The 10,873-nt window shown below is 58.3% G+C and overlaps 1 protein-coding gene across 1 annotated transcript; it reads left to right on the top strand.

Moving 5' to 3' along the window:
• Window positions 1–6,759: 6,759 nt before the first annotated feature.
• Window positions 6,760–7,265, top strand: UCN3 (urocortin 3). The gene has a single exon (XM_019544024.1). It carries the CDS (start codon window positions 6,765–6,767, stop codon window positions 7,227–7,229), a length of 465 nt encoding a protein of 154 aa, XP_019399569.1. The 5' UTR covers window positions 6,760–6,764; the 3' UTR covers window positions 7,230–7,265.
• The last annotated feature ends 3,608 nt before the right edge of the window (window positions 7,266–10,873 follow it).

The raw sequence follows: 10,873 nt of genomic DNA on the forward strand, positions 1-10,873 counted from the left end.
AAAGCCAGCAACCTGCCCGTGGGAGTGACGGCCGCTTGGAGCAGCCCAGCGGCCGTAGGGCACTTCTTGCAAACGCCAGGCGGCTCGATGCAAGCCTCGGTGGCCTCGGTGCCACCGCTTTTCATCTCCTTTCACCTGAACTTCACCTTGATTTTCTGCGTAGCTAGGAGGAGAGTTATTTGCTCAGTCCAAGGGGGCACCGGGATGCTGAGCCGACAGGATGGTTTCCAGGTGGTTTCTTTTTTCAGTAATCCAGGGAAGCAAATGCATTAGCCAGGCAATGAGAAAGAGCTTTGCTGCATTTTTCCCCCCTTTGAATGCATTAGGCTGTTAACCCTGTCCCGGGGGTCCGCAAAACAAGCAGCGATTTGGGACACATTGCAGTGGCATGTTTCATGCTTTCTAGACCCCCGGTCTGCCCCTCTTGCAACATCCTCCAAGTCCCCAAAGAGTTTTTATAGATGGGATAAGCCAGCTGTGTCCCGGATGATAGTGTGGAGGGTGTTGGGCTGTGCTCGGGGAGGCTCTGGAGACGAGCAGGTTTGCATGGGCGAGCGGGTTATTGATTCAGCCGGCCGGATCCACGGGGTCGGAGGGGCTCAGCGCCGCGTGAGAATAGGGAATCGGACCAGCACGCCCAGCGGCCTCCAGTGCAAACCGCCCCGGGCTCGGACAGAGCCTGGAGAGCCAGATTGCCAGGTGGTGTAAATCCAGGGGAGAGACATGCTGATCTACACCAGCTGAGGGATGGGTGCTGTGTTTGGAAAGGGGAAGATACCCACAAGGCGAGCGTTTCGGCAGCAGCGGGACGGAGTTAAACCACGCACCCTCCCAACTCTCTCGGTCTGTGCTAGCTCGGGGATTTTTCCTGGGGAGAGACCGGGGGGAAAGGAGGCAATGCTTCCTAGTGTTGCCTGCAAAGCCCCCTGCGTCCCTGGCTCCAGAGCTGCCATTCAGGGCTCAAATCCAGAGTTAAAAGGCATCATCCTGGATTGTCCTCTTAGCATCTCACAGCCGCATTTGAACCCCGATTATGAAAGGGGCTGAGCCTTGCCTTGGGCTGCCAAGGGCCCTTCCCCTCCCACTGGCTTCAGTTGCAGAGGAGGGGGCAGGATCAGGCCCTTGGTTTTGATTTAAAGGGCCAGTCGTACCAGAGCCTTGTCTACACTACAGCCCTACCGCTACCCTGCCCTGTCCTGACCTGCACCCTCCCTGGTCCTGAGCTCCACACACGTGCCCCCACCTCGACTTGCCACCAGCCCCTCCTCGAAGCCCCACCGGCTCCTCCGGTCCAAGCTGGGGAGCCTCCTCCGAACACTCGGACGTGCCAGCCATTCACCCCTGCATCCCCTCGGGCCCCGGCTCGGAAAGGGGCCACTGTTCCCCACGGAGGGACGCGGGCTCTTGTCTCCGGAGCCGGCAGAAAGCGAATCCATGCAAAACCCACTATCCCCCAGGATGCGCGAGCCCAGACGTGGCTCCACACGCACACGTGTGGTCCTGCTGGCTTGCACGGGACGGCGCGTGCGAGCAAGGGCACAGGCTAGCCAGCGGGACACGGAGCCGTGCCCCCTTCCCTGATCCCCGCGGCTCTGTGACAGCGGGGGCAAGGCAGGGAGTTGGCTTTGCAGCCGTTCTCCCTGCTGCCTGGCTTGCGGGAAACCGGGCGGGCAGGAGGGAAGCAACGGTAGCGGCACCTCGCACGACGGTCGCACGCAGCGCGTGGGCGCGCACGGATCCTGCGCCGCGGCGGAGGCGCGGGCTGATATTTGGGGTTCTCCCCCCAGTGCTCGGCTGGGGTGGTTTAGACGGGGTTGACCCTGCCTTGAGCAGGGGATCGGATTAGGTGGGATCCGTGCGGGCCCTGCTGCGCTGTGACTGTAGGAGTCCTGCCCTGAGTTCGACACCACCCCGGGCTAAGGAGACATCCTGAGCTGAGCGTAGCTGGGCCTGGCCCTTCTAGCTGCTGCCTTTGCATTTCCACTCCAACTATAATATATAGTTACTATACAACGGGGGAGCTGAGGGGACGGCAAGGGGGAGAGGTGACAGGGTCTCTCAGGACAAGCCGGATATGACGCCCCCATCAAGGCAGCCCACTGCTATCTCTGGATGGGGCCCTGATGCGATGGCCCCATCCCTATTCACCTCTGGCTCAGGTAGTTGCCCGTACCAGAGCCGGCCTTTATTTTCAAAAGCAAAATAAAATCAAGGACGTTCAGATCTGCCAAAAGCCACAGTTACCCCCAATAACAGCCGTCACCTTAACTCTGCCCCTGGGGAGACAGCACAGGCCCACACTCACGGAAAGGAAGAAAATGCTATTTTGCTTTTAAATATCCCCCGCTGCAGACTCACTCTCCGGCTGCTTCTGCGTCAGGAGCTAGAAGGGCACGTGCGGGTGAATTGTGCGTTTTTGCTTATCCAGCCGCCGTCACTTTTTTCCTCTCTCACGGGCTCTGACGTGTTTGGGACCAGCGGGGCAGCCCTCTGGGCCCAGCGGCCAGTGTTACCGCTGCAATGTGGACCTCGAAAGCCCCCAGGTCGGAGCGGCGACCTGTTGCACTCGTATAACGCCAGTCCGAGACGCGAGCCCGTCGTGGAGGAGGCCCGTGGTTTTCCTTACACGAGCCCACAGCGCTGTCAGAGGCACCCACCGGAGCCCCGCTCCTCTGGAGCATTATAACGAGGTGCAGAGCGATTCTGGGTGCGGGGTCACAAATCGAAGCCAGGACTTGGTCCCGCTTGCCGATGACGGCCCACATTTAAAAGAGGTGCAGCTGCTCTTCCGGGCTCCGTCAGCCCGCGCACGGCAGGAACAGCCCGCAAGGCGAGGGACAGAAGTGACACATCAGCCCGTCTGAAGCGATCAGAAACTGATTTAAACCTGGCACAACTCAGTTTCAAAATGGCCGAAACCGGTTTAAGATAAACCTGGCTGAATGCCATATCAGACTTCGCTGATTTAGGTCCGACCGATTTATGAAACTTCTGTCCCAGACGCGACAGGTATCTGTTGCAGCCTTGCAGGGGCAGAGTTAAGGTGATGGCTGCTAGGGGAGAGGGGCTGGGGCTTGTTCTGGAAGTGCAGCTCCAGGTCCTGGGGCGCGATGGCACGAAGTCCAAGGCTCACATCAGGCCCTGGTACAGGCCTGATGCTTTGGTTGTCACTTGTATGGGGCGGGGGGCACAAGCTTGGGATAGAAGCAAGCAGCTGGCTTGAACGGGGGGATTGTCCCTCCTCTGGTGACCCCCTAATACCCGTGGGGAGCAGAGATCGGTGATGCACCCCAAAGACGCACAAGCAGGTATGTAAGATGGGGGGAGAAGGGGGACGCCAGCCAGGTGCTTGCTCCACTCTGCCAGGGGGATCCCAGAGCAGCTTCCAGGTAAGTGTCCACGCTCCGGCCCTGTAGGTTTCCTCGGGGCCACGAGGGTCCCGGCTCGCCCCTGTGCGAGGTCCACCTCCCCCCACACAGCCCTAGGGAGCTAATTAGTAATTAGGTCTTTTCTCCTCCCCCCATCCCCACACACACATGCACGCACGCACGCGCGCGCACACACACACAAACACAAGTGTTAGCTGGCTTATGAGCTCCTCCATCACCCCTCGGGGGCTGGCAGAGGGACCCCAACCTCCACCCCGCTGAGGAGCCTCATCCAGACCTCACTTCTTGGGGTGACCCTGTGCATCTCCCTGAGACACGACCGGCGGGGGGAGGCCTGGCTGCGAGGGACCCCGGTGCACTGGGCAGGAAGGTTTGCAGAGAAGATGGGCAGCCTCAATCCCAGGGCTTGCGGCTGCAACAGGCCTCTGTCGAGCCTCCCCACCCTGCCGTCCCCCGCGGCCCTGCTCAAGCTGCACGCAGCCTCGCACTCGCTGCCGGGCACAGCTCGGTGCCTCCAGCTCTGGGGTTCACCCAGCCCAGCGCACGGCTCCCAGCCAGCAAGGGGCAGATGCACGTGGGCAGCAGGGCATGTTGGAGGGCAATGGAAATGTTCGGGGCTGGGGCACAGGACTGGTGAGGAGAGGCTGGGGGAACTGGGCTGATTTAGTCTGCAGAAAAGAAGACCGAGGGGGGATTTAATTGCAGCCTTCAGCTCCCTGCAGGGGGGTTGCCAAAAGGATGGAGCTGGACTGGTCTCAGTGGGGCAGACGACAGGACAAGGAGCAATGGGCTCACGTTGCAGCACGGGAGGTTTAAGTTGGCTATTAGGAAAAACTTTTTCACAAGGAAGGTAGTAAAATACTGGAGCAGGTTACCCAGAGAGGCGGTGGGCTCTCCATCCTCGGAGGTTTTTAAGACCCAGCTGGACAAAGCCCTGGCGGGGATGATGTAGCTGGGGCTGGTCCTGCTTGGAGCAGGGGGTTGGACTAGATGTGGGTTGCTTCTAAGCAAATTTCCAACCCTCATTTTATACAATTGTACGTGTAGAGTGACCTGTCCTCCCTCCCAGCCCCCAGTGACCATAGGGTTAGCAACGCCTTGAGCCTGGTCCCAAAGCGCTGGCCCCTGCCGCGCGAGACCCCCGCTTGGGCTGCTCTGGGGACAGACGGACGACTCCAGACTAACAAACTCCCGGAGATTTTTATAGTCGAGGAGCATCCATGTCATGAGCTTGGTGTTGGCATATACCTGCCCCTCTAGCAAGCCTCTGTGCGAGCTCTGCCGAGGACCAACAGTACAGGCTCCGTTTACTCTACACCTCCTATCGGGCAGGGGTTATTGCTCAGTTTGCAGTGCACTGTAAAGCCTGCTAGGAAGAGCCAGAAGACCACAAAAAGGAGCACGCAGGATGGCCTCGGCACTTACATTCAGCCTGGAGCCTTCTGTCTTGTGTCACTGTCGAGTATGCAGACGTTAGTCTGAAGAAAAGAGCTGAGGAAAAGACAGCCATGGCTGCTCTGAGACTGAACGCACTGCCATGGGGTGACCGAGCTGCAGAGTAGCTGGAGCAGATTAAAAGCAAGGGGTTTCTCAAGAGATCGCAAAGGGTTTTGCTGAGGAAAGCAGTGTCGTTGTGCCCATTTTACAGGTGGAGGGACTGAGGCAGGGCGAGGCAAAGGGCTTGTTTCAGACCTGCCCCGCCCCTCCCCTCCCTCCGCTGTAATCAGTGGGAGATGGGCACCAGAAAGGAGCCCAAACTCCTCCAGAAGGCCTGAGACTAAAACCCAGGCCTCTGCAAAGCCCCAGCGCCGTATCCTGTCCACTGCTCGGCTGCTCGCAGGTCATGAACAAAAGCTCGGGGTTCAGTGACGCCCGGGGCTGTCCAGCTGGCTGCATGGGAAAGAGCATCCTGGAGCGGAAAATGCAAATACGTCTCAAAAGACATCGCACTGTGGGCCCAGAGTCTCTTCCCACCGAGTGGATTTAGGCACCTAGGTGTGATCCTCCTCCTCCCCGCTCAAGTCCCCAAAAGCCTGTTAACGGGGGGAGGGGAGGGGAGAGGCTGTTCTTCTTCTTCCCCGTTACATTTTGTGACGTTGCCTAAAGGCTGCCGAGGCAATATCGTGGTCCAGAAATAGGTGCATTCGCACGACTGCAGGGGCTCAGAGAGGTTGGAACAGAATCACGCTCAGACACCGACGCTCACTTCAATTGCCTAATAGGTGGAATAGAAATCAGCCCCGTGTTCACACTTAAAAATGTCCCACGCTTCCATCCTACAGACTTCTGGGTAAAGTCAGTAGATCTCAAGGGGCTTTGCTGGGGTGGCGGGGGGGAAATTTTTTTTAAAAAAAAATCGAGCAGTATTATTGTGCCCATTTTACAGGTGGAGAAACTAAGGCAGGGAGCAGCAAAGGGAAAGTGGTTAGGATGGAAAGAGACATCGCCTTTCATCACCTTTGTGTTGCCATTTTTGTGGTGGGATCAAGGCCAAGCAAACAGATTTCCACGCCCCTCGTCAAATTAGAAGTTGTGGCTGAGACGCAGGTGGCGTTGATTTGTGCTGCTCTTTAGCAGTAAATGTCTGTTGACTTCGTGGCATTAGAGAGCGGGCAGCCTGGAGCTACCTGGACTCTCCATCCGCCCCAGGAAGGTGCTTCGGGGGCTTCAGAGGCCTGATCCCACACGCTGCAGCGGTCTCGGGCAGGATTCGATCCCTCCAGTCCTGGGCAAAAGTTGTCCGTTGTCTTGTGGCTTCAGCGGGTGGGACAACGGGCAACCTGGGTCACACCCGGCTTCGTCTGGCAACTCTCTTGCCACCCTTGAGCCGGTGTTGGCTCAGCCGATGCAGACTGTCTGAAGAGGCTACGCGACGGGACATCGGTTGCGATGGTGGGATTTCTAGGCCGATGGCGGGTACCGGTGGGAAGGTCTCTTCTAGTAGGTCGCCCCCCCCATAACTGGAAGCCCATCTTGCTTCCGGGCCGCGATGCGAGCCCGAGATCTGCTGCATCTCAGGCTGCTCTCTTCCCCATCGATTGCCAAGCAGGGGCTGGCGCGACACTGCACGGCGCCCTTTGAGCGTCCCCAGCCAGACACAGGCTTGTGCCTCTTGCTCCCTCCCGTGTCCTGCAGCAGGGTCCCAAGTACCGCCACGGGAGCTGGCTGGTGGCGAGTGCATCCCACCCCAGAGGCGGCTGCATGTCAGTGATGATAAGCTGCCCCTACGTTGCCCACAGACCTAGAGGCCTCTTTTTTTTCCCCCTTCTCCCCCCCTTACCCCACGCTGCTTTGCTTGCATGTGCAACGCCACGTGCCGAAGTGTCTGCCACCCTCACCCCGCTCTGTCCCTCTCCTGCCATCCAGGGTGGAAACATGTCTCAGGACAAGCTCCTGCTGCTGCTCCTGATCCTCTGCGCGGCCAGGACAGGCCTGTCTCTCAAGCTGTACAAAGCCGAGTCCGTCTTCAGCTGCATCAACGCCGCCCTCTCGGAGGCCAAGAAGAGCCTCGCGGATGAGAACGCGCTGCTGGACAAGAGGAGCTTTGACTACCTGCCGGGAGAGGAGCCGTCCTCCGAGGAGGAAGAGGAGGAGGAGGAGGACAAGGAGAAAAGGACTTCCCCAGAGGATGCCAGGTATAAATACCTCTCCCAGGCACAGGTCAAAGGCAAGATGTACCAGAACCGGGCCCGGAGCGACCGGCGCACCAAGTTCACCCTCTCCCTCGACGTCCCCACCAACATCATGAACATCCTCTTCAACATCGCCAAGGCCAAGAACTTGAGGGCGAAGGCCGCCGCCAACGCCCACCTGATGGCTCAGATCGGGCGGAGGAAGTGAGCGCGGGGCCAGACGGGAGCGAACTCGGGGGTGAGGGGGCTGGCTGGGCTGGGGAGAGCGGTCGCGAGCCCCCGGCCTCGGCCCTCGCCACGGGGCTGCCGCTGGGTACTGTCTGAGCGCTGTGTGTTTTTGACCCGTAAAGCTACATGACATCCATCTCTCTCTTTCTCTCTCTCTCCCTCTCCCCTCTCTTGTCCTCCAAGCCCCCCGTGCTCCCTGCTGAAGCCCGTGCCCAGAGGAGGCAAGACGGAGGTTTCCCCGCAGGGGAGCAGGATGTTTGCATCACATCATGCAGGCCCCAATTAAAGTTGCCGTCTCTCGAGTTTCCAATTCTTTTTTTTTTTTTTAATTTTACTTTTTCTTTTCTTCTTTTTTTCACTTCCCGGGTGTTCGGCCTGAGCTGGGCAGGGACAGGTCCTGGGGTTGGGGCTTTCTGCAAGCCAAGAGACCGCGCTGAGCATAAAAGGGAACGATTAGGGCGGTTCCCGGACCCCGGTGCCCTTCAAACACAGGCACCAGCCCCAAATCCAAAGCAGCTGAAGAAGGGGAGCTGGACAACACGCTAAGGGGGTGGCTCCTTTGCAGGCGACCCATAAAGCTCCCTTGTAGACTGGCTAAAGGATAGAAACAGCGCCTCGCACCGCATGGACCTGGTGTACGTGCGAGCGCGAGGGTGGCGTTTCATTCACCCTGCATTGGAGACATGGCCGCATGGGAGGGCAGGGGCATTGGCCTTGTTTTGCCCTCACCTCTCCGCTGTTCAGACTCCGGTTGCTTCTGTCCTGTGCCCCTGGCTTGTGATTTGTGCATACTCCTTCCCCCCAGCTCAAAAGCACATAGTAGGACACTGCATCCCATCAAAACCCTACTCGCAGGACCTCACCCCCTAGAGCCAACAGCTCAGTTAGGACCAAACCCCCTCCTTTCAGATCAGTGGGAGCCTTGGATGTGAAATCGGTACCGGCCCCGGCCCCGGGTTGGTGGCAGACCAGGGACTTCATTACAGCAGAAAAGGGCAAAGTTAATTAGGGGCTCTCTGAGACCAACCAGACAAGCCCCCTGGAAGGCAATGGACAATTGCATTGCCTGGCCAGTCGGTCCCGTGACGGACAAACCTCTCTCCGCTAACGGGGAAGGGATGGGAGCAGGAGCCAATTGACCTCAGGGTACAAAAGCCATCGCTGTGTTGTTGTCGCCGATCTGGCCTGCACTGCCCCAGCCCCTTCCAGCTGCTCAGCAAGTTGCAGAGCATGGTACAAATGACTCGGTCGCAACAAAGGTTTGCACAGACAGCGCTCGGCATGTGCACACGTACTCGGGAGGCAAGAAGGTTTCAGGAGTAGCCTTCGGGGCGCGCTGATCTCCCTAGCCAAGCCCCGAACAGGTGAGCGACTGCGTTGGGGTCACTCGACTTGGAAAGCACAGCGGGAACTCAACGCCGTCGACCTTTTCGCAGAAGTCCTCTTTAAAACCATTTGTTGTCCCGCGAATTCACAGTATCAGACCCAGAATCCCAGAAAAGTAGGGCAGGAAGGGACCTCCGTCAAGTCCAACCCCCAGCCTGCCCCGACCAATTCAGCAGCTGGGACCTGCTTGCAAAGCAGTTAAGTGGTAAATGCATGAAACAACACAAATGATTACCCAGGCATACCACCCTGAGTCCTGATACTACTGTCTTGCAAAGCTAACAGCAGTAGGGATGTGCAAAGGGCATAACTGGCAGAGAAAGAGATGCTTTGTTCTCGCTCGCCTAATACGCTCTGAAAAGTTTTGATAATTGGTGCCGGTAATAACGCATGAGCAAGAAAGGGCACCTGCTTCGCCCTCAGATCCCAGGTCGAGGCACAGGCAATGAGGAGGAGGCGAGGGGGAAAAAACAACTTCTTTTTATTTGTCCCCCAAGCAAATTTGGCATCGCTGGGACCCAATGGACATGGACATGGAGCCCCAGGATGTCATTTTAATAGTTATGTTCACACTCGAACTGCGCCAGATGATGGGAAACAGCAGTGCAGACCCTCGGGTACCAACTGTGAGCATCTCTATGGGCCCCAGCTGAGGATCGAGCTTAGCCCGACCAAGCCTGCCTGGATTCAGGTAGGTCACGCGGCTGTGGGCCCAGACGGCCGAGACTTGCCGAGACGACAGAGCTGTGGCTCTCCAGCAAAACTGAGCTCACGTCTCAATAATGCACATCCATGACGTTACAAGAGCCTTGCCACAGCTCCCGGGCCGCGTGCTCTTCAGAAATACTCATCCGAGCCCTGTCCCGCACCAGAAAGTCCTTCCCGATTTTTCTTATTCACAAATCATTCACCCAAACGAATCAGATTATGGTCAAAACCAGCCGGATCCTGAGCCCTTTATACTGTTCCTACACAGGAAAAACCCCTGAGAAATTAGCACCCTTTTTGCAAAGGGGCATTTCTCTGTGCACCTATCTGAATCCGAGCCTCCGCGTTTGGCCCAAGCTGCTATTTATTGGGCTGGGACTTGATTCAGGGCCTAGGGAAGTCAAGGGGAGTCTTTCAGCTGACTTCCCAGGCTCTTGTGCCGTGCTCCGAGCGATGCATGCCCTTCTCAGGATACAGACGCAGATTTGCACCGGGAAAAGATGCCTCTACCCTGGTGTGCGTGTGGAGCGCCACCCTGCACCGGTAGACGCCACCTCACCTTGGGGCAAAGTCTCCGCTCAGAGAGGCAGGAATAAATTGTGGCGGGGGATGCGCCGTGCCTGCCGCCTCGTTTTCGCCTCCGAGGGAACCGTCGGCTTAGGGCCCACAAGTCTCTTGCTACCTCTCGGCGAGGCGCGCTCATGGCAGCGACCTCGGCACAAACCAGTTTAACCCACGCCGTGTGTCCGCACTTTCAAACGCCGTGACTTCTCAGAAGCAGCCCTTCTCTCCAGAGGTGTCTAAGGGGTGGGAAGCCATCGTAGCTCTGCCCTAGCTCACCCCTACAGGAACCGGGCCCAGGGTCCCAGCCTCTTAGCGCCAGGGAAGAGCGCCAGCGCAGCGCCCTGGACCGCTGCCTGACCGTTACGCCAACACAAGCCTCGTCAGTGGAAAGGGCTGCGCTGACAGCCCTGGAGACGTGAGCTTACCTTCCTACTTATCTCAAAGCAAAGGTGCAGCCGAGCAGCGGCAGTGCAAGCCCCCTACCCCGCGACTCGCTAGAGGGACGCAAGGTAACATCGCGGTCCATTCAGACCCCCGCCTCTCTGCTGAGCTCACAGGGATGGGCAGCGGGGACGTGAACCTGCCCAGACCTGCTGCTCGCTGCACCTAGACCAGTCCTGGACCCTCAGAAGACAGCAATATTTATTCACTACCGCCTGGACCCAAAAGCCTCCCCTCGGAGGTGAAAACCCCCTCAGCAAAAGCCAGCCGTTCCCTGTTTCATCCGGATCCAACACCCCGGCTCTGGTTGTGCATGGGCAGCAGGACGGGCCTGACCCTGGGGGTCTCATAGAGACGTGGGGCTGGAAGGGACCCCCAGCGGTCAGCCCTGTCCAAACCATCCTATACATGCCCGTCATCTAAACTCTTGGTAAAACTACTATCGACCCTGACACAGCACCAGGTATAGCGCCCTAACCTGCCACAGGTAAAGCGGGGGAGCCACGGCAGACAACCTCCTACCTC

Source organism: Crocodylus porosus, unplaced genomic scaffold, assembly GCF_001723895.1.
Source record: "Crocodylus porosus isolate Cpor-Errol unplaced genomic scaffold, CroPor_comp1, whole genome shotgun sequence".
NCBI lineage: Eukaryota > Metazoa > Chordata > Crocodylia > Crocodylidae > Crocodylus > Crocodylus porosus.